Source organism: Epargyreus clarus, unplaced genomic scaffold (genome assembly GCF_041222505.1).
Source record: "Epargyreus clarus isolate Ecla_fem2 unplaced genomic scaffold, WU_Ecla_fem_2.2 ptg000023l, whole genome shotgun sequence".
NCBI classification, from domain to species: Eukaryota; Metazoa; Arthropoda; class Insecta; order Lepidoptera; family Hesperiidae; genus Epargyreus; species Epargyreus clarus.
Window position 1 is genome coordinate 12570167 of NW_027332230.1, and position 24130 is coordinate 12594296.

At 35.2% G+C, this 24130-nt stretch overlaps 3 protein-coding genes across 3 annotated transcripts in view; all 3 read right to left on the minus strand.

The window, feature by feature from the left end:
- The window catches only part of CrebA (Cyclic-AMP response element binding protein A), a 167649-nt gene extending 164029 nt beyond the window's left edge, over window positions 1–3620 (minus strand). Inside the window, exon 1 of the mRNA XM_073086135.1 lies at window positions 3251–3620. Coding sequence (XP_072942236.1) covers window positions 3251–3313 — 63 coding nt within the window. The 5' untranslated portion in view covers window positions 3314–3620. The remainder of the gene's footprint in view (window positions 1–3250) is intronic.
- LOC140752016 (para-nitrobenzyl esterase) overlaps window positions 1–24130 on the minus strand; it is a 211306-nt gene that overhangs the window by 174287 nt on the left and 12889 nt on the right. The window lies entirely within an intron of this gene.
- LOC140751621 (TBC domain-containing protein kinase-like protein) lies at window positions 5238–23945 on the minus strand. Its single transcript, XM_073085589.1, has 13 exons — window positions 23586–23945; window positions 22744–22996; window positions 22025–22241; window positions 21416–21678; window positions 20337–20580; window positions 19801–19962; window positions 19129–19306; window positions 18418–18624; window positions 17611–17798; window positions 16188–16271; window positions 14569–14693; window positions 12818–12989; window positions 5238–6250 (listed from the first exon to the last, which is right to left on the minus strand). The coding sequence occupies exons 1-13, from the start codon at window positions 23782–23784 to the stop codon at window positions 6125–6127; spliced, it is 2418 nt and encodes an 805-aa protein (XP_072941690.1). The 5' UTR covers window positions 23785–23945; the 3' UTR covers window positions 5238–6124.

Below are 24130 nucleotides of genomic sequence, written 5' to 3' on the forward strand. Positions count from 1 at the left end.
TTTGTCGGGTCAGCTAGTGATGAAATACAATTAAAAGAAAAATCTCTGGCCGAGGTGCAAAAAAATACTATCAACGATTAGCGATTTTGGCAGGAAAAAAATGAGTCATATTTTTTTCATATTTTGGTAGGTACACTTAATAAGCACAGGTAATTAATTATAAACATTTCAAAACAAATTATACTCTTCAATTATTTTAATACATAACTGTTTCTTATTAATTTCTATTTTGGTTATAATTGATGAGCATTCAATTAAAGTAACGAGAAATTTATAATATTTTAGGTACATAATGTGATTAATAATTTTATTGATATTGTTTAAGTTTTTTTAGATAAGATTTTATTCGCAAACGAGCATTTCGTTCACTTCATCATCATCATCATCATCAATCCATTTCTGTCCTGGGCACGGGTCTCCTCTCAGAGTGAGAAGGATCAGGCCATAGTCCACCGCGCTAGCCAAGTGCGTATTGGTAGACTTCACATACCTTCGAGAATTCTTTTTTTTAATAAATCTCAGGTATGCAGGTTTCCTCACGATGTTTTTCTTCGCCGTTTAACAAGTGATAATTAATTTCTAATACGCACATAACTTTAAAAAATCAGAGGTGCATGCCTGGGATTTGAACCTCGGACCCCTCGATCGAGAGGCCGAGTTTCTTAACCACTAGGCTATCACTGCCTTTCGTTCACTTGGGATGTAATAACTGCCTAAACTAATGGAAATTCATAACCAACGTTATATAGAACAGGTTGTAACTGACGCCAATCATAAATGTGGTGCCACTCCTGAAGACGATGGTCGGTCTCTCATATGTGAGTCAGTCGGCATTTTTCTATCTAACTTTATCTAAATATTTCAAGTGCCGCGTCTGTGCTCTTACTTAGTCATCACATCCAATCTGCCGTTATCGCCAGGGTTGCCACTCTCACTAACGACGGGGAAATGGCTATCGGATATCGCCTATCGTATATCGTATTGACGTCTTAATTGCACGTCTTAAGGAGAAGTGCTTTCAGCTTAATTATTCAGATATTTTCTTATTGAGCATTCGTATATTTGCTTTAAGGGTTAGTTGTGCTATTATCTAAGTACTAACTAAACAATAGGTTATAAGTAGATAGGTATTACGTTTGCTTATTTTATAACAATTTCGGTAAGTCAAAGTAAGTTTTTTTGGTTTGATAATAAAGTAAGTTTTTTGATACATAATTTTGTAAACTAAAAACGTACCTACATGTAACTAGTAATAAAAGGTACTTTAGGCTTACATATTTTTTGTAATTTTACAAATATCGTATTTAAATAAACATAATATCAGATTTGTTTATTTAATTCGGAGCAGAATAATATATAAAAATACATAAAATGATCTTTACATTTATTTACCTTGGAACATACAAATAAATAAATTACAAATTACAATGCCCTTGGCAAATTTGTACAAAATTTTACGCTCGAAGTAATAAGGTAAATATTAAGTGGCAACCCTTACCGCTACTGTCAATGACAAACCGGACACCGGATGAACGCTGATCTTTTTTGGAAGCAGGAAACATCTACTTATTGTTGAAATTACTTAGTTTTTGATGGATTCCATTATATAATAGTAGGTACCTAGGATATTATGAAACACCTATCCTATTGTGTTTAAATATAAACAAACAATTCTGAATAGTGTTTTTCCTAAAATTGAGTAATTAGGAGTTCGGATATCAACACGCAACGATAAATAGTCAGCAAAAAACTGAATAATTATTACTCGTGTGTTTGTACTTCGTATTTTAAATACACATGGTGAATACCAAAACAGTTTACAACAACAACAACATAACTCACAACACCACATGATATGTAATTTTTATTCATAATAGTGTCCATTAAATATTTACCCCTGCTCGAAGCATGTTAATATACTTAATAAAAACGGTCGCTTAGTTCAACGTACCCGGTCGTCGCTCCATCGTGTACCGTACGCTTAAACCAAAGAAATGTACGCTCGTAAGCCAACCAAATTGCATGGCCCGGTGTCCAGTACGCACCGCTCGGGACAGGGGACCTCCGCAACATGGTCCGGTTGTAGACCATTAACAGCCAAGCGTGACGTCATGCATAGCAGAGAACAAGTTACAGGTGCCTGTTGATGGGAGACCTGTCGACCTCTCCCGAATTTTTTGGAATTGTCTAACTTTTTGTAGTGGATACACCGTATCTCAAACTTTTCATAACTTTACATCAATGTATAACTTATGTATGAGACTTGTAGATAAAGCTTTTTATTGGCTTGTTATTATAAATGAATAAAGGGTTAATTAATTATACAAAAAGTATGTGTATTATTATCATAAAGTATTTACCTATTCTGTATACTTATGTTTTTAATTTAATAAGGTTATATAAAGTTTAATAAGGTATAAAATACTTTCGCAATAAATTACAATGTACGGTAAATAAAACTGTAAAGAATTAAATACATTCGATTTTTTTTATCTCATACATTAAGTAGGTATATGATTTTCCTGTATGCTAACTGATTAAATTTTATACTTGGGTATTTTCGTATAAATATCTCAACAATATCTGAAGGCACCTTTTTATTTGGTAGGTAGGAAGGTAATTGATTACCTATCTGGATAGTGTGGGTAGTAGTCAAAGACCATATGGGGAATAACAGGATATAACTGTAGCAACTTTTTATTAAATACGAATTCCTTAAAATAATTCTATCTAAAAAATTTCAAAAAGGTAAAAGTTAATATTTGTGATTGCTTTTGTGATTAAGTTATAAATAATTTGTTATCTTATAAGAAACGTTCTTTTTACATTTGGATATAAATTCTCGTTATCTTTTTATAGGACATGTGAAAGTTAGCAATGACCTGAAATGTATGTACCTACGTAATACATGCGATTATACCGATAAACAATCGTTGATTGATAAGAGATCGTCCTCGGAATAGATTATCGTTAGATCATACACCGCCAATGGTTCAACATTAATTAGCAAAGTTCAATTTGTGTCTTAACTAAATAATCCATTGATTATTTTCTTTAGCATTGCAGGTACCTTGATTACAAAACAAGGCCGTCCGGCCGCGCCGTGGCCAATTATTCCTTATCAACGTTTATCGATGGCGACGTGATCTGTGACACTGCCGACCGGATCCTACCCTTTCAAACCGAATTACTCATGAAAACAATAAAATTTCACCTTTACACGATAAGCGTACAAACAAGGTCGACTCACCGGGTCGATGTCCGCCTCCCAGACATCTTTCAAATCGTTGGAGATGTCGAAGTAACTCTCCATGTCGGGGCCGGGTTGCTACGACGGCCTCCGACTTCCTCGAGAGACGTCCTCAGAACAACACCAAACTGTCGCTTATGCTTTCGCGAGCGAAACTCGGGAAAGAACGTGAACTTGCACCACAACTACTGTCAACTCAACTTTTCCGGACACTTACACCACAAGTTTAAGTTTCACTATCGACGCCCATTTGTTTTCGCGTTGGATTATATTAATGAAATTTCACTGCGCGCGAGGAATGTTTCGTGAGAGAGCGAGTCATACGCTCGCGGCGGAGTGCGGCCGGCGAATGCGGAGCGCTCGTGCCCTCCCCCCGCCGACCGCTCATTCATAACATTATAGGGGGTAACAGATGACATGACCATAGTAAAGAAAGAGTAGTAGGTTAGCTAACACCCATAATTGGAACAATACATATCTGTAATATTAACTCAAATGCTAAATTCAGAAAACAGTACCCTTACCATGAGTTTTCAAAACATCCCATAATTTTACGTTACGTTCACTCAACCCATTATTCTGTTCCGTTTGCTTCAGTAGACTGAGTAAACATAACAATAAGTCAGTGCTCAAGTGACGATAAACTTTTTGTCTCCCTCACATGTTCTCAAAAAAGAGAGACAAAACATAAAACGCCATTTTGTCAATTTAGACATTTCATGTTACGTTACTGATACTATAGTTCTGATACAATCAGCTAGGGGCGCTGATTGGAAATTGTATGTGCAAATACGTAAACAAATACCAAGACAGTCATATTTGTCAAAACTAGGGGTGTGCGAATAATTCGAACTTACGAATTATTCGTTCCGAATCGAATATTAATATTCGATTCGAAACTCGAATCGAATAATTCGAAAATTCGAATTATTCGAAAGTTCCCGAATAATTCGAAAAATTTCGAATAATTCGAAAATTTTCGAATAATTCGAAAATTTTCGAATAATCCGAAAATTTTTGAATAATTCGAATTCTTTCAGGGTTTCTTATTTTCAATTTTCGAATAAAAATTTAACAGTCAATATACATTTTATTTAAACCATATAGTTACACAAATAGAACAATTAATATAGTTGTTTTTTTAAATAATGAAATAATAAAAATTGAAATTTGGGGATGATCCTATTCTTGTAATGTTAATAAATAACTTATAAAAAAATGGATGGTAAAAAATATTGATTGCCTTTTTTTTACGGCACTTCAAAAAATTACCTGAAATTCATGCTTCTAGACTAGAATACCCCCTTAATTCGCGAATTATTCGAAAACTTTCGAATTCGAAATTTTTACGAATTCGAAATTTTTCGAATTATTCGAAATTTTTCGAATTATTCGAAATTTTTCGAATTATTCGAAGAATTTCGAATAATTCGAAAATTCGAATTATTCGATTCGAATTTCGAATCGAATATTGATATTCGATTCGATTCGATTCGAACGATATTCGCACACCCCTAGTCAAAACGTAAAAACTCATGGTAAGGATACAGAATACGCGCGATCATACGTGTAGCGCAGCCCGTATTGTGGTACCTCACAGCCACCCCGTCCTTTTGATTGTGTGCGTAAAAATGTGTGCTTACATGGCACTTGCTACGCACACATTCAAACAGGAGGAGGCCGATTTGTATGAAGCTGTGCTACTACTCTTTCTTTACTATGACATGACTCGGGGGTAGCCCCCGCACTCACTTACAATACCACACTAATTATGTGGGTACTCAGTACTCACTTGAAGATGACATCGTGGGACTTTACTAGTTCTAAGCACTTAGCGCCGCACGTTTTTATCTCACTTATTTATATACTTGATTCACTCAATGTAACAATATCATAATGTGTTTTTGATGTTTACAAATTAAATGAAAAATAAAAGATGATCGACTTTGAAAAGTTTATTTATATTTAAACTTAAATATTTGAATTATTTAAAAATATGTTTTCCTTAACTTTAAAAATAACACAATAATTAAATTAAAATATAATAATTTAAAATATCACCTTTATTCAATCAATTATTTTTTAAGGAATGCTGCACTTCAGATCTGTAAAAATAAGTTATTTAACTCTATGATTTAACTAGACTCAGTGAAATCAGTTTTTGGACACAATAATTTATAATTATTATGTATAAAATTTTAAAAAATATGCCTTATTCAATTCATATTCATAAGAGATATATTATACTATTTTAGTTGGTGTTATATTTAAATAATTTTAATGGAACAAGCAATTTCCTTAATTGGTAAATCCAAAAGTAGACCTTACTGTAGTAACTCCTTATAAAGTTATACACAATAATATGTTATGTATATGAAATTGTTTAAAAATACGTATACTGTGTACTAGTATTATAATTATAGCCCTTAATAAATTAAGAACTAAATTAGTAAGTCATAAAATATTTTGTAATAATTATTTAGACTATTTAAAACTGAAGACACTGGGCGATATGAATCTACAGATGAACTAACCGAATAGACACCTAATAAAAAGTAATAGTTTTTTTACAAATTAATCTGCAAATGTGACGCTGTACGCGTGGGAAAGATGTTCGCCAATTGTGTAAATTGTGTCCGACAATTTCATTGTTATACATATTATGTTATAATACACAGTATATTTTTATTGCATTGGGGATTTATTTATTATTTTTTTATATTATAATCGTATAAATAAAAATAAAATAATAATAATAAATTGATTGCATAGTTATATTATAATTTCTATATATTTCTTGATTATTATTCTTATATAGTTTTACATAACGAAGTCGGGCTATCCATTTAAATCGTATTCCTAGGTATAACAAAGTTATTTACTTCCATTTTTCTTAGCGGGCACGGTGAACAGCGAAGGCACGTGCGTCAGAAGAGCTGCCACTCCGCCGTGGAGGATGCAGACCCTCGGAACGTAACATTTCACGAGGTACTCGCTGAACTGTAACAAAATGTTTTATTAATATTTTGGAAATGTCAACTTTTTACGGTTCGGGTTATTTCTGTTCTATAACAGCGTTGCTGTATTCGGGTTTGAAAGGTGTGGTAAAGCCGAGATATACCTATGTGGCGTATCTTAACTTTCAAGGCTAAAAATTAGCAAAAATGTTTAATTCGCAATTCGCCTAACTTTTAATTTTATGCTTGTCGGTGAACAGTTTAGCAAACGAGCATGCTTTGCTTGAAAAGTTTAGTAAACGAGCTTGCTTTGATAGTAGCAATGTAAAGTGGTCACTGACCCTAATGGACACCTGTAGCCAACTCCATTAGAACAGAGATTATTCCATACTGGGGCGGCCCTAGGGCAGTGCGAGCGGTGCAGCCCCACCGGGCGCCGTGATACGAGTAGCGCCTAAACACCCGAATGTCACCATTTATTAAAGAGATTAGGCTGTTAATTGAAGGGCTACTTAAGCTACTTGGCTGCAACATACTTAGTGGCGTAACTCTAGGGTGGTAGGACTGGCAAAATGCCTCGGATCTCGACCCGTGGCTGCAAACCAAAAAAAAAAAATACCTCGCCAGGTCCTAGGGGACGCCACCATGAGATGTAGCACCACCTCAAAATGTTTGCTTCATAACCCGATCACAGGTGATCATGATAATCACACTCTTCTCCCAAACGGAGTACCGCTTTACTAGTAAAAGGTGTGGCGATGGTACCTCCCAGGTTGAACAGTACTCTCCTATACGTAACTACACCTCTCATTACACCTAACTACCTTCATATGGTTTTGCCAACATTTGACGTACTTCACACCTACTGCTACTTCTTGATGTAACCACCATGTCAACTAATATCTCATTAGTTTTATATGTGGTAACATATACAACATAAGTGGTTATAAACAATGAGCATTTAAACAAAGTACACCGTTGTTGTCGATGTTAACCGCATTTATAAAAGCATCCATAGAATACACAGCTGTTATTGTTCAACGGATGTCACAGGATATGCTAAAACATTACCCATATCTTAATTTTATGGCGAAGGAAATATTGTGAGTAAGCCTACATATTATAATGCCTGAGAGTTCTGTAAATAAAATTTTGAAGTGTGTGAAGTTTATCAATCTGCTTTTGGACAGCGTGGTGGATTGATAATTTTTCTGACTTTGAGAGCCCTTCTCCTATGTCCAGCAAACCCAAGGTAGTCAATGTAAGGTCTTTAACCCAAATAAATTCTATGAACCTTCTCCGTAAAAACCGTATGTACCTATCGTCGGAACCCTAGTCGTGGCGCGTATCTATGCGTAATAAATATTAATTTATTACTTATAAAATAAACGGGACACTGTCAGTATAAAGTTTACGACCAATGTGTCTAAATTTTTACTACTACCGCGTAACGGTTTTCGAGATATTTTTATCTGCGGGAGATGTTTGAAATGCAATTAATTTTTATTCGCCATGCAAAACTGTAAGATTTGTATCTTTGTTACTGTAATATGTAAATGCCGCGACGAAAATAACTATAATTGCTGCGCGAAATGACAGAATTACCGAGTCAATTCTTTCTCTTAGCTACAGGGATATTTTAGTATTTCGCATCTTTAGAATTACATTGACGTAAGCGCAAGTTTCATGCACAAAGGTAAATCGAATGAATGTTGGAATTGCAATTGGAAGTGAGATGCAATCTAATATTTCAGAATTTAGTTTTTGACAACTTTTATTACCGTTATATTCGCATAAGGCGCTGCATGCTACGGCCCGCGTGGCGGAGCAATCATCATACCGATCTAAGGCGCAGCGGGTCCCCGGTTCGCTTCCCGGCCAGACAGACTCATTGATGAAGTTAGATTTCTATCTGTATCTGGGTGTTCGTGTATTTGTCTATGTACCTATCTGTCCATGGCATTCACGACACAGAGAATCCTAGTGTGGGGACGTGAGTGTAGAAAGCGTCCTACGCAAATCTAAATCCTACATCCACCTTCCATGCCGGGTCGAGCCAATCCACACTACGCACTACCCCACCGCTCTGAAATCCTTCCACGTCCACATTCAAATTATACCATAAAAAAAACATTTTAAATTCATTTATACTTCACAACTGTCACTATTCCCGCTACATACGAACTACATGCGAACTACACGAATACCATATGAATTATTGGAACGCTAATTGAACGCATATGTTAAGGACGAACTTCTCGGAACAATCGACTGGACGCACGTACAAAATGTAACACATAACGGAGCTAAAACACATTGAGGTCTCGTATATTTATTATAGAAGTAGCAAACGAGCATACCGTCCATCTGATGGTAAGTGGGAACTGTTGCCTATGAATAATGGAAATCAACTCTGGCTAAGAGATTCGAGTCCTTTTTTTACTTCCCCGGTGACTGTCCTCGGCGCTGCGTAGAGGACTCCGGGGTCTCTAAAGGAACGCAACCGGAGTCCTCTTAGCGCGTGGCCCCGTCGGGCTCCGCCCAGGTGAGCATGACGCACGCCACATTGTCTGGTTTAGACGAAGGTATGCGACCGCACATACAGCCGTCCTTCCCGGGCGGTTCGAGCTCCCACTCTTGCCGCCCGCAACCCGGAAGCCCCCTTTTAGTCGCCTCTTACGACAAGCAGGAGATAGGTACCGTAGTCCTATTCTGCTCCCGGAACTACAGGGACAAAGAGATTGGAGTCGTAATCTGAGGTTTGAGAAATGCGAATATTTTGGGTATTTTTTATCCGGCATTTTTTGGCATGCTATACAGCGCAGACGGCTTGTCGGATTGTGGGACTGACCATAAACTATACTGTTAAGCAGTCAGGTATTTGTTTTCATTATCATTTCTAGTAGATATGGCTACCTATAAATTTACAAAAGTTGTAATGTTGTTTAATGCTTTAATTTTTTTATTAGTGTATCTAGTAATGTAGAGAAAACCCTTAAAATACTCGTTCGAAACTATCATAGCGAGAAAATAGTGAAGTGTACTCTGATCCAGTTTCCATACTACGTAATTCACTTGTTGCTCAGAAGATCGCGGAGTCTGATTCCATAAACACGTGTATTATATCAAGTGCTACGGTTTATTGTACATATGAAACGCTAGACGGCAGGTTCATTAAGATTTTCGAGGGTTTGAACCCTTCTTCTTGCTACTATTATTTCTACCTAATAACAGCAGCTTCAACCGTTGTTGTTTTCCGCTTTTAAGGGATACATACTTTTGCGAGGTCCTCTTAGTCCTTAGGGGTAGGCAATGCATTTGTGGCCGACCTCAGGTCTCTTATCTTAACTAGGTTTGATGACAGATGGCCATTAGGTGCACTAGCCATTTATGAGGTGGACTGCACCTTCAATGTTGTGGCGACTTCCTGCTACTCATCAATAGATGGCGAGTATTCTGAATCATGCTATCGAAGTTTTCTAAACATCTTGTACATATATAAGCTTCCAACTGAGATTGTCGGAGCGCGGCAGCTCCCCGGGCATGGTCCTAGCCCGGCGGGAGATCTCCATTTGCGAAAATATTATAAAAACAAACTATTTGCAAGTCCATTTTGTTCCTACTTTTAAATTGAATAAGTGTACGTTAGACATAAGGATTTATCATCCGAAGTATATGATAATTGAGCGATAACGTGACGTAAAATGATAACAACTTCCTTCTAATCAGATTCTACAACTGAGTGACTCCGATTATTGGTAGAGCGGGCTGGATTTTTCCCACTGGAACCTAGACTGGGAGACCTACCTAGACATAAGTTTCCGGGATATTACATAGAACAAACTAAAGTACCTGTACGTAATATATTACTTGTCAGATTAAGGATGAATCCACACGGGGCGGTTTTCACCCGTCTTTCTGTATGCCGTCAGTATATGTCCTTAGCTTTCTCATTTTAAAAGGGAACAGCTCCCTTATAATTTGATTTAATGGGTAGCAATGTAAGCGGATTATTCCTGAAATACTTTTATATATAATAACTAGCTGACCCGGCAAATTTTGTACCGCCTCAAAATCTATTTAAAAAAATATATTTCATATAAAATTTAGCCTATGTTACTCGTGGATAATGTAGCTTTAAAATGGTGAAAGAATTTTTAAAATCGGTCCAGTAGTTTTTGAGCCTATTCATTACAATCAAACAAACAAACAAAGTTTTCCTCTTTATAATATTAGTATAGATTATATAATAAAATATTCAATAACAGCTCTAATCTTTATATTCTCTTACAATCCATTCTTTGGCATCTTATTCTCGGTATAACATAATATCCTCTCTTCTTTTTATGTAGTTTCCCGCTAGATTGCTACTCACTGGCAAATAAATAGACTCTTTTTAACATAAAATAATTTAAAAAGTATTCCAATGAAAATATACCATTACACAAATTATTAACTAATTGTAATTATTGCAACAATCTAAGAGAGGTTACTCTAAGTTAAATACAATCCATTTAGAAAGTATAGTCCAAAGTAACATAAACGATTTTAGACAACATCTATTGTACATATAATATCTATTGTAGGTCCCAAATAATTAGAACAACACAAAAATTGTGAACAAACTGTTTGATCACGCCGACGGAACGTGAACGAAATTGAACGAGTGAATGATTCACAAAAACTGTTAAGTTCTTAGCGCAATAAGACGATTCGGTCCAAAGTTCTACGGATTCTAAGAAATAACTTTCACTGGTGATAGGAATTTTGTGTAAAAACACACGGCACATTTATTTCTCATTTCATCTACTATTGAACGAATTTTTTCGTAGCAAGTACCTAAATAAAATTTAATTGTATGTCTGTGATTATAGAATCGTTGCTTATATCTACACCGACGTGTATTAAAACAATACAAAAAAATATTATAAATATATGTTTTGTGCCTATGTGGATTAACCATTTTAGGGTTTCGTAAAGATAGGATTTGTTACTGAGATTATGCCGCGCGCCCGTTCATTCGTAAAGGCCCCCTCAGACTAGCTACTTTTAGTAGACAAGGTCGCTTTTAGGATATCATTTCTCCCGAAGCGACTGGACACAGAATATTAATTCCTAAAAATATGGTGCATGCAGTGTAACCAGACTAACTGGTCCCGTAATGTGGTCCCGTGGTCCCTTATTTAATTTCATATAAGAAACGTTTAATCCCTTAACCAGCTCGGTGAAGGTCGTTCTAGGCGACGGCCCGGGGCAGAAATATTGAATGATGCCTGGGACGGAAAGAGCAGACGTTTGGAGCCCCCTCACTCCCATACAGAGGCCCAGGGCGGACTACCCCCTCCTCCCCCTCCCTTAGTCTCCTAGTACATGAAGTCGTGAAAACGCGCGTTTTTGACGCCACGACCGAACAAACTTATACAGTATCGATGCATCGCCAAAATGCGAATCGACGCTGCTAAAAACAACAAATCTGAACGGACCGTTAGTACTACCTTACAGGGGTATCTTTTGAACCATAATAGGTAACCGATGGATTCAGTCAAAGAGCCAATGCGGTCGAACACAACTACAAACATATACTCCGTAGCGATATAATGGCACACTATTGCTGTTATGTACCAGCGGGCGAGATCGAGCAACGGAGGGTGGCGGGGTTTCCCGCACTGCCTTCGTCCCGCTAATATCTACAATTTGCTGTTCCGACGCGACTCGTTTCTATATTCAGAGCGGACTTGAAGTTTGGCGCGGACTCCATATCTTTTATGAAAAATAACTTAACAACGTCTAATGTACAATGTATTTATGCGAAAAGTAAAGTGTTAAAATGAAACAATAATTAATAAATTCAGGCAAATTGAGAGTCGTATATTCCCAAACTCGAAACCCGAAAAATCTCACGATGCGATACTTGCAAGTAAAATCGCGCGAGAAAACATGTTTTTAATAAAAATAAGAGAAGAATCGTTGCTATCCAGCAGCGAAGCATTCATGGCGTGGACAGTTATAGCAAAAAAACGCCAGATACAGTACTATGCAAAACCTAAGTGGGTTTTTAAGGAAAACGCTCTGAAAATTATTTGAAATCGATTGTCAGTTCAACTTTTTAACATACAAAATAATGTCTTATGTACATTGTTATTGTATATTAAATTTTAAAAATCTTTAGCATATAAAGTTTCCACTACATCGTCAAAGATGTGGCGATAATGCTTCCGGATATAAACAACAAATACTTCTATGACCTACCTTTCACCTTAACTAACTTAACTTTCGAAGGTGGTAAAACCCTTTGTAAAACTACTCCGTCAGTACCAGCGCCACACCTATTTTAGCATATTAACAGCAGTGTCAAGCGCTGCTGTGTTCTGTTTTGAAGGGTGTGGTAAGCGAGACTTTCTTTTCCGAGGCGTTCCACCTTAGTCCTCAGGGGTAGCGGCGCATCTGTCGCCGACCTCAGGTAGGAATATCTTATCCGATCTGGAGTTGATTACAGATGTCCATGGGTGGCAGTAGCTACTTACTATCAGGTGGACTGCATGCTCGTCTGCTTCTCCTATATTATATAAAATAATAATAATAATAATACATTTTGCTTTCTAAATCTTACCAACTGAGCAGTCTCATCTTCCGCAGAAGCAACGACGATTATCTTCTTCTGCTTCATCGCTTCCGTCAGAACTTTGTTCGGGTGTACCCCTAGGGTTTTCAGGTCGTGTTGCCCCAAATGCACCCCACTATAGGGCACATTGATACTGCCTTCTATGCAACTTTTCTCGTATCTAAAACAAAAAAAAAATGTTAAAGTGTGGTTAAATAAAAGATCGTGCTCGGCTGATGTCTTATGATGAATTATTTTGAATGGACAAATATGTTCTTAAAATCATGCAGACCCAAGTACATCCCATTTTACACTATATATAGCACTTCTTATATTTCTTAAATGATTAAATTCATGCTTTTTGTAATATTTATTTTATGGATGAATTCTTAAAGTTATATAGTTACGCCATGCGATGCGAATACGTTAATAATTAATTATGATGTGTACAATCAGTTGCGCGTGTACATATTAACACACACTCTTTATTTTACTTTTACGTCAATCACGCCAGAGAAAAATAACTTTTTGTTTTATAAAACCGACGCCCCGCGTGGCGGTGCGGTCACCATGCCGGTCTGACGCGCAGAGGGTCCCGGGTTCGATCCCCGGCCAGACAGATTTCTAAATGATGTTTAGAAATCTGTTTGTTTGTTAACATGTTTGTTTATTTGTCTCTGTATGTGTCTATAGCACCTACGAGTGTAGGGCTGTGAGTGTAGAAAGCGTTTAATTTAAAATATGTGTAACGTTTTTTATGGTCAAATATGATCTTAAGACAGCATTGGCCAAAATAAACCCACATCCCTATATGACAGTAATATTGTATTTATAACCAAAATAATTCTTAAACGAAAATCACACTTGGGCAGTGCAATGTATTCTGAAATTCCTTATAGTGGGTAAATATAGGTCTCAATACAATGTTTCCTTAAGTTGACACCACTGTAAGGTATGTTTATACTGCCCTCCATACTCGATTCTAAAAACAAAACAATAATACAAATAATTTCCGTAAAATTTTGAAAATTGAATATTATGCTCGGTTCATGGATAAAATTATTTATAATGTCCAAGTATAATTAATTTTACAGTATAAAATTTAATTGCTTACATTTTATGACATTTTGACGTTTGAAAATAAACTATGGTTTAAAATTTAGGTATTACAAAGCAATTTACACGGAGAATAAATAAGGTATTTCCTTTGAAAAGTCGATTGTCTATTTATTTTTGAGTTAGATTTACTAGATACTAACCGTATAAGTTAATATGGAAAGTTTATAAGCCATACATAAGGTTTCCGATAAGAATATACATTGTTTGAATGTAATAACCAATGAAATTGCTTACGAGCCCCTAGAAACGATATTGGTAAGTGCCACAAAATTATAAGCGCGGAGAAAAATAGATAGGTATGTTATTTCGCTGCCAAAAATGAGTTTTGATAGCATACTTGTTGCGTTACAGATTTAACGTTAAATAAAGGTAATGGTTGGTTATAGATGTCCATAGGCGGCAGTGACCACTTGCCATCAGTTACACTGCAACCTCATTGGCTACTTGAAGCTTCTGAAAAAAATATAACCTCAATTGAGTCCCAGTTGGTATTTTTCTAATAATTGGCCAAGTGCGAATCGAACGTTATTGTAGCGGCCACCGTTATACATAATTTTGTAAAAATTTCAAGTGGAGGCATAGTACAGGGTTTAGTTTTTACCCTTTTGAGCACGGAACCCTAAAAATCGTAATTTACTTACAATAAATTCGATCGAATGTCCACCACGCAGCTTTTATTCTGACACGTCAACCAGAAGAAATCAGTCAAACTGATCCGAGGGGAGATCTCAGTCAATAGCGTCTCCAGAGGTATTTCCACTGCGTCCTGCAAAGAAAACTGTATGAAAGTCTTGCATATTTTGTTGCTATGAAGGTGGTAGAATCCTTTGTAGTATTTTAGTTGGCTTTAATGGCTACGTGTCAGGTGGAATGTATGTTGGTTTATTGAAAAAATGGTTATTGGAAAAAAGAATGTACATCTATCATACCTACTATATTGTCTAAAATATTATTGATTATTTAGTGTCAAGATTATTAATAATTGTTTTAAAATATACCGTTGACATTAATCTTAACAATAAAATCTCTATAAATGACTTCATCTTAATATCCATTGAACAGAGAGTACTGTAAAAAGACTATTAATATCGATTTAAAATTGCAGATCGAATTGAGAACATATACCACGTATGTACACGAAAACAAAACAGCAAATTAGGCCACAACAACAAGTGGATATCCACAATAACGCACACCACATACCTACATAGGCATACATATAATTAATCGGCAGCTGAATCGTAATTTTTCCGCTGATGCGTCTCAATGCATAAACATCGCGAAACCAATGCGACCCACATACCAGCCACATTAAGCAATACCCTTAGATAAGTGAAATAGAAAGATACTTCACCGCCTTGAAACTGAATGAAGCCACAAAAGTATGTTTATCATTTATTGTTTGCATTCTTAACAAATAAAAAACATTTTTAGTAAAAATTTACGTATAAATAATTAATACTACATAATTTACGTGGTAAATAAATAAGTATTTCAAACATTTTAGGGACACTACAGAACGGAGACGTCGCAACACTATTTACGCAACAATTTCAATTCTCAAAACTGGTAACACTTTCTTGTTAGGAGTGATCAATCTATATATTTTAGTCATCTAAGGCAATACCGTGAAACTAGCATGGACATCTTTGTAGAATTAATAACATAAGCCAAGTATTGCCAATGTTACTGAATGGGCATTCGGTAATCGGTAATCCTCTTAAGCTTTCGTAACTGCGTGCTTCGTTCGACTGTCTGATTGATTCGCAATGAAGTGACGTCTATATTGTTTTAATGTTATATAAGACATGCAGTATATGCCAAACCACCCATTCATTGGCCTTACAAAGTCCACTACTCGATCTATTCTAGGATAGGAGGTTTCGACGCAGTTAGAGCCATTGGCTGTATGTTAATGAACGCATTAGTTAAATAAAAGAAAGTAAAAAACAATGCCTGATAAGCTTACGTCAGACGACGAGAGAAGGAACACTTTTAAATAAATGTTGATTGTATGTTTTTCCTAAGTAAGAGTTGCCAACTTTGGGGCTTTAAATTTGCACTTTGAAAAATGCTAAATATTTAAAATAATTTGACCAAAATCATGTGTCTTATGGTTTTAACAAAGAATAATATTTTCTTTTTACATCTTTCTTTGTTTCTTTTACAGGTTTTCTTAGGTTTCACAACTGTTTTACACGATCGAATAATTTAAAAATCGTACGTAAGGTATTTATAAACATTTTTTAAGTTCTATTACCATAGGATCCTTTATTTCTGGCTCATTTGTAAATCTCCTGTAGCTTATACTGCGCGCTGAACTCCGGCACATTTCTATTGAATCCTGTAGACCAAAAAAATTGATACAAAATCCACGTATTACTTTAGATATCTTATACTAATCGTGAATACATATTGTAACATACATAATGAGAAATATTGTTAGAGCGGTAACCTAGATATGAACGTGCAAAGTCAGGTGAAACATGGCATGAATAATGTGTTGAAGTGACCACTCAACAATAAGTTATTTGCATCATTCCAGATCAATAAAGATGACGGAGGACAAATATATTTTAATCTAATACCTTTAAACAAGCAACTTTTGTATATATAATTTGAATCCGGGACACGGATTTAACAATTTTCGTGATATGTAGTATGCGGGGGTTTCGGGGACGATAAATCGATTTAGTTAGGTTTCATTTTTAGAAAACTATTTTTAAACAAAAAAATGCCGAGCAACCGACCTCGTTCATCCAGGTACTATGAGTAATACAAATAAAAAAAACATTTATTTGACTGTATATTATTATTGTATATTAAAATATAATAAAACTAATAAAGAAAGTTAATTTTGCTATTTTGAATATTAAGTTTGTCAAGAACTTGCATAACTCAATCACAGTTAAAAAAACTAAAAGTTAGTATTGATCTAATAGAAATTTATTTTATCTCAATTATCTATTTGTAAGGATTTAAGAAAACTAAAAGAGAGAGATTTTTATATAAGTGAATATGGATAATTTGTTAATTAAGTTTCCCAAGAACTTGCATAAATTAATCATAGTTAAAAAAACTTAAAGTAAGCATTGTCATTTTGGAAACTGTAGATTATATTTAGTTTACAAGTATAGTGTACAAGTACAAATATACAACTATAGTTAAAAAAAATTGTATAAAATATATTTTACTACTTTTTGCCCACGGCTTCGCCCGCGTTTAAAAGAAAATAATATAATATGCTAACATATATAAATCTGAAAATTCGTACCTTCAACTTAGCTAAAGATCATCACTTGATCAAATGCATAGTTTACGATTCGATCGTTATTAATTTCGATTCAATCCTTACTAATATGGATTAAAATAATCGATGTTTTGGGTCCAAAAGATCGATTCTCCGATTAATCGATCTTAAATCGCCATCCCTAGTTCCCGTGGGATTTCCGGGATAAAAACTATCCTATGTCCTTTCTCGGGTCTCAGACTATCTTTGTACAAAATTTCATTAAAATCGGTTCAGTGGTTTGGGCGTGAAGAAGAGACAACCAGACAGACAGACAGACAGAGTTACTTTCGGATTTATAATATTAGTAAGGATAAGGATTTCTAATTTTGTAAGAAACTTAATAAAAGTATAAGACAGCTTTTTAATATTTTTTCGTAATAATAGATCTCACCTTCACACACTCCCCAATATCGATCTCGGGCAGGTCCGAGAACAGCAGGATACACTCGTTGAAGCCGGAGTCGAGCAGTGTATCCCTCAGTTGTCGCAGAATGCCGACGCCCATGAACAGCGGCAGCGCCGCGCCCTCCACTAGCAGCGCGTCCCACAGGTGAACGATCTTGTGCAACGGGAACACGTCTAAAATATGTTTAAAACTCTATTATATACAGCTTTCAATGTTAAATGTCGGGCACTACATAAATGTATAAAAAAAACTTTGCGAACTCAAATCTCATGTATTTGACATTTGAGCGCCATGCAACTGTCAATTATCGATTATATACCTACTGTGCAATTATATAGCAGTCAATATTATTCATAAGCAAAATTGTATTCCCACTCCCCATCCCTACGCGGTTATCCTTATATCCTATCACCCAAGTCCGGGTAATGTTTTAATACACTAACAATTTCATACTAAGATTTTTTTTTATAAGATTGAAGTAACAAATGACCTGGTAGCGATTGGCCACTGCCACTCTTGCATATCTGTAATCAACCCCAGACAGGATTGGAGATAGGACTTCTACCCAAGAACTGTTATAGATGCGTTAATACACCTAACAACTAAATTAGAATGCCTCCTTCTGCCAGGTCATCGAATGCAGCCATTTGCCAAAACTCCTTGACTATCACGTCATTGTTCTTTAAGAAGAACTTTTCAGACCATAGCTAATTCACCAAGTATTTCTTCATCGCACTATTGTCCCTCAAAAAGTACTTATCTATATATTAACATCACGGAAGATATACTTACGCGAAAACATAGTCAGAAACCAGGGTATAGCAAACAGTTCCGGTACAAAGTTAATATCGTGGAGGTGCGTCGCTAGCTCTGGCTCGTGAAAAGCTGCCATTTGCCAAAACTTGGCCAAATATTCCTTTATCACTGCACTGTTGTCCTTTAGGAAGAACTTATGCAGGAATTTGGGTACGAACGCCGAAAGACAGGCGAACGCGCGGGCTGGAAATGAGATGATGTGTTAGATGTAATAAGAAGGTTTAAGACATAAGAATATTTTTTTAAGTAAGACGTTTAGGCGAAAATCTCAAAAAGACTGAAATCGTATAGCCATGCATAATTATGAACTAGTGATTTTAAGCTGAATATTATATATTTTGGGTTTTAAAACATATTACGACTGCAAAGCTTTTATGCCTTACGGGAGGTCCGGTAGAAATTTTACCGTTAGTGGAGGAAGTTGCAATTTAGTGGCCAATGTGAATGTGTTGTTTGAAAACCGTCAAGAAGACCTTGTGCACAGTTAAACTACTTTAAACCAATAATAACAATAGGAACTGACGGCGTAACGTGTACACCGAAGCACGACAATGCTCAAAAACCTATACCACTAACTAAGTTTACCCACCCAACTTACGACAGTGTCCAACGTTGCTTAATTTTATACATCAAATACCACCATTCATGGGCTTTAAAAATACTAACAAAGTTTCCTTAAAAATTTACCTTCATTACAAAAGTTCAAATACAGGAATGGTGCAGTGAGAGAGTCCAGCCCTTGCCAGTAGACATATTGAGGGTTCGTCAACAGCCACGCTTTCAACAATCTCTTCAGGGTCTTGTGGCCAGCGGACCCACAGAGTAACCAGCAGTACTGATGACAGCGGGGAATGTCCACATCGATCTAGTAACAGGAAAAAGCGATGACGATTAAGTTAACGAAATCATTGTTTGATATTCTCTCATTTAACTGAATAAAACTGTCTCGTAATTTTAAACACTAACTCATTTAATTACAACCCATTTAATACAAATAATGTACTTCATAAATGAATCAATTTGTACTGAGCATTCTATCAAACACTTCTAGAGGATTTCATAGCGAATGGCATAGCCTTATTTGTTCAGTACCCTTAATAATATTTCTCATTTATACCTGACACATACGTTTTTTTCCTATACTAGAATAGACTGTCTGATACTTAGTAATACGTAATGAAGCACGTATTACTTATTACTCAGTAATAAGTAATACATGCTTCATCGTTAATAAAGTATTGTAGTAATTGTAAATCTGATAGACACACAGTTTTAATATTCTTTCATAGGTAAAAGATTTTAATCTTTGGATTGATATCTATTTAACAGGTTTTTCAAAATGCCAGTAATTTTACATACCTGTCTATCTGTTGGGGTAGGAGTTTCCTTGTCAATTCTCTCATACTGGTCTTCAATATCACCCTTAACGCCGAGGAGAGCTGCCCAAACATCCCCTCGAACTAGTGGTGGAATGTCTATTTCTGCCTCAGCCCTTATATACTGTGCTGTATATGGATAACCCTAGAAGGAATATTTATAATTTTTGTATTACAATGCTTGTGTAAATAGATGTATTTAAAAGCTATTGTATTTATAAAGAAAAAATATTATATTAGAATGACGTATGTAAATGTGTTTCTTTACATTATAAGTTTACCATATTGATCGCTACCAATCCATATTGGAGCAGTGTGGTGAAGTACACTCTTCTACAATTGTGGTGAAAGACCCATGTACAGAACTGAGACATAAGGACAATTGCAGCAAACATATATTAAGAATCTATAATATCTCTTTATATTACTTTATGTACATTCATTTCAGCAATCTTTTCAAACAGCAAGAATAGGTTTAAAAATAGACAATAATGATGACAAAAATCTAACAAAACTTACATGCAGTAACCTCTGGAACCACAAAAGCCTATAGAATTGATACTCAGTATCCCTTTCCCTTATGATCTTCGGCAGAGCGACTGCATCATACTCCTTCCTGCGTTCATGCATCAGAGGGTAGAAGTCTTGTGGTGGAATGTGTGCTAGGCGGGTTTTTAGTAGATGTATGCTATATTTGGCGATACGACGATCGAATAAGGCACCAGTTTTCCCTCCAACCGTACAGCCGTCTAAGAGGATCGCTCTAAAATGTAAAATGAAATTGTTCTTGTACACAAAGCATTTATCAAACACTAGGTAATTTGAAAAAGTATAAATAAGAAAATATGTCAATGGAACATTAGAGCGCAAACTATTGTTTATTTTTGGTTGCTAATAGCATGTTAACAACAATAGTTTCTACCCTTCCACGAAGCAGACAATGTTGAATTTATGAAAACAATGAACACCCTTTATTATAAGAACCCTGCCAGTTAGATAATCATTATACCAAGAACCAAGTTACACATTTTCATCAAAAAGTTCCGTAAGAGAGATTATTGTTGCAACAAGGCAATCTTTTAAGCATTATAATGTGTTAGTTACTATTTTGTTCTTATATTATATATTATATATACGAAAAAAAAAAGAAAGAAAATTCCCGACATCGACATTAATTTCGACGGACGCGCCAAATTTAAATCCAAACTAGTCAAGTGTGACGTACTTTCAATTTAAAATATATAGCTTGAATATAATAGATATTGTACAACGTTAGCTTAGCCTTATATTAATAATCACTGCTATCGAATACTCATACTCATTTGTAACTCATCTTTTACTATAAATTGTATTTAAAAATCATAGTTTGTAACACATAGCATGCTGTGTTTACCTTTAATTATAAGAACAGTTACCTATGCCAAAAAGATTCAATGTATACCTTATATTTGTGTCATCTGTGTCTTATGTTGGTAATCCATAAATAAATAAATAAATATAATTTCCAGAGTTTACAACAAATATTAAGTTGTATTGTTATTATTTGATTGAGTTGTGTTGTTGTTGTTGTTGTATGTTGTTGTTTGTATTGTACTTACATAGGCATAGACAATATAGGTGGACTGTTTTTTATGAGACCATTTTTCTTCAGCTCAGCCTGTATATCTCCTCCAGTCAATTGCCACCAGTAGTACAAATACTGTAGCTTACATCCCATGAGCCCACGAGGCCTTTTCGTTTCTATAGGTTTCTTACAATCTATTTCTAAAAGATCCTTTATGATCTCTGAGAATGATACTCGTTCACTTGGATATATTTTAAGGCACTTTTCTATTACATTTCTTATTTTTTCTGGTAATGACTGAAACAATATATAAATAGTAATGACAAAATATACAATTACAATAGTGATGTGTTCATACATCTTTTATCATACATGTGTTTAATATGTTTCAAATATTTCAATTATTTTAATACTTCATGTTAAATTTTGATGATAATTACATTTGTTGAATAAAAAATCTATTGTATAGAGTTTTACAATTTAGTAAAAGCCTTTAAGATTCATTCATTTCAAATCAACATAAACCTTAAAAAGATTTACTTATTTATTTCAGTAACTTCTACTAAGCTCAGAAGCATTTATGAATGTTAATTTTAGTCATTCTTCTTAAGTTGTAAAAAAATGTTACATTGATTTACAATACCTTATATGCATCAATACAGTCATGTTCCCTTGCAATCCTCTCAGCAGGGTTATTGGCATGAACAAGAGTGAGTATCCTTCGTAAAGACGGACCTGGTTTCAAGTTGTTCCACAGCTTGCCTATACATAACTCAAGAAGTATGATACCAAAAGTCCATACATCGGCTGCTGCACCCCCTCCATTTAATATAGTCTCTGGGCTTAGGTATCGGGGGAGGCTAAAAAATTTAGATTTTTTAAAATATTTTTATATACTGTTAAAGTGAAAGTTTTTTTATTTGTAATGTAAAGTATCAAAATAAGCCCGAAATTGAAGTTTATAGTAAAGACCTCATGTTGTCAATTGACTTTTGTGTCCTGGTTGTAAATTGACTTATAAAAAAACTAGAAACATAAGGATATTTATAACTAAAAACCCGCATAGCTATCACAGATTTTTTCTTAATTTGGAGTAAAAAATGACCATGCAGTCCAACAGATGTAAAATCATAGCCATCCAAAGATATACTCTGTGGCAAATTCCATCTACAATAGACGTTTCACCCAAAGTCAACACAATGTATTGCCGCTCCCGGGATTAAGATAGTTGTCTCATATGTATGTAAGTCAGCATCCACACATGACAGGTGTGTAGTTAGTGTAGTTATAGGTAGTACGGCACGCTTAATAAGACTACTCTCATTCTACCATATGTCAAATAATTATTATATCATATCTTACCCAAGAGGAAACGGCACCTGACTGCCCCCACCAGTCATATAATACATTCCATAGTTAAACAGCTTCACCCTGCCATTACTGTCTAGCAATATGTTGTCATCAGACAGTGTTCTGTGCGTGATGCCCTGTTGGTGCAGATACTGCATCCCCTGCGCCACTTGTAACGCAATATTCGTGATTTCCTCGTGTGAAAACTTGGATTTCCATTCCGATAATGATTTGCCTATTACTTCCGCTACTACAATTATTCTTTCTGGAACAAAATAGTACAAAATTGACAAAGCGACATATACCTTGTTGATGAAATATCATTGTTGCTGCTGCCAAGTTCCATCTGTGATTTTATATAGTTTTTTAAAAATAAATATACACATATAGAATTCGGAATATGACAATATTAATTCCTGACAATTAATTGACAAGTAAGTACACATCTTATATTATTACCATAATTACCATTTCTAGCAAATGACATGATCTACACTCGATGCAATATATTGGACATTTATAAGGAAAACAAAAGACTTGTGACTGTTCCAAATGAGAATTCCTGTTGTTATCACTGAGTACTTTCATGAATACATCTAAATTTCAGTATTTGTACGCTTCTTGGATTGTTAATTGATACTATAATAGGCTGAATCCTGTCGTAGTGCCTTAAAGGAGTAATCATTGATTAGGCTTTAATAATTATTCAAATCAGTACACAGCACTACAGCAGTGTAATACTGCAAACACTACTGCTTTACAACAAAAACAGGCGGGTGGTATTGCGTTTATATGAAAACTATTTGCATTCTCTACTGTAACTATTACTAGTAATTTTTAATTTATATGATTACCGTGTTTCCCTCGTATAATATCAAGATAGGTACATAAATTGGGGTGTTCTATTGTCAACAATCTCTGTGCGCTCCCGAGAATAGTGATGGAACTCGGCGTTAGCGGCAAACCGTTGCTGCCACAGGTCTCTCCTGGGTGATTTTTCGCAAAATAGGTGCATGCAGCGAATTTATACGCCTCCTCGTTATCTTCGCTCATTTTTCAAATATTTCCTTAGTTCTTTACACACAAACAGTTCACTGCACTTCTATAAAGAAGTTTATTCTACTTATAAATCTAACTTGACTGTATTTATAAAATACTTATTTATAATTATCTTGTTTTGATTTTGAAAATGTTGATAGAAAATTAGCAGAACGTCAGAAACATAAAAGTTAAAATGTCAAATAGCAAATTCACAGATTATATATGACCGACTTATGTCAGACCATAGATATATTATCCTACTTAGGGTCTCAGAGAAAATTACGGACGTATGATATTTTTTTAAACGACACCCTGGCCATTCCGCATATTTTGACACAACAGGTGTATGATATGGGAT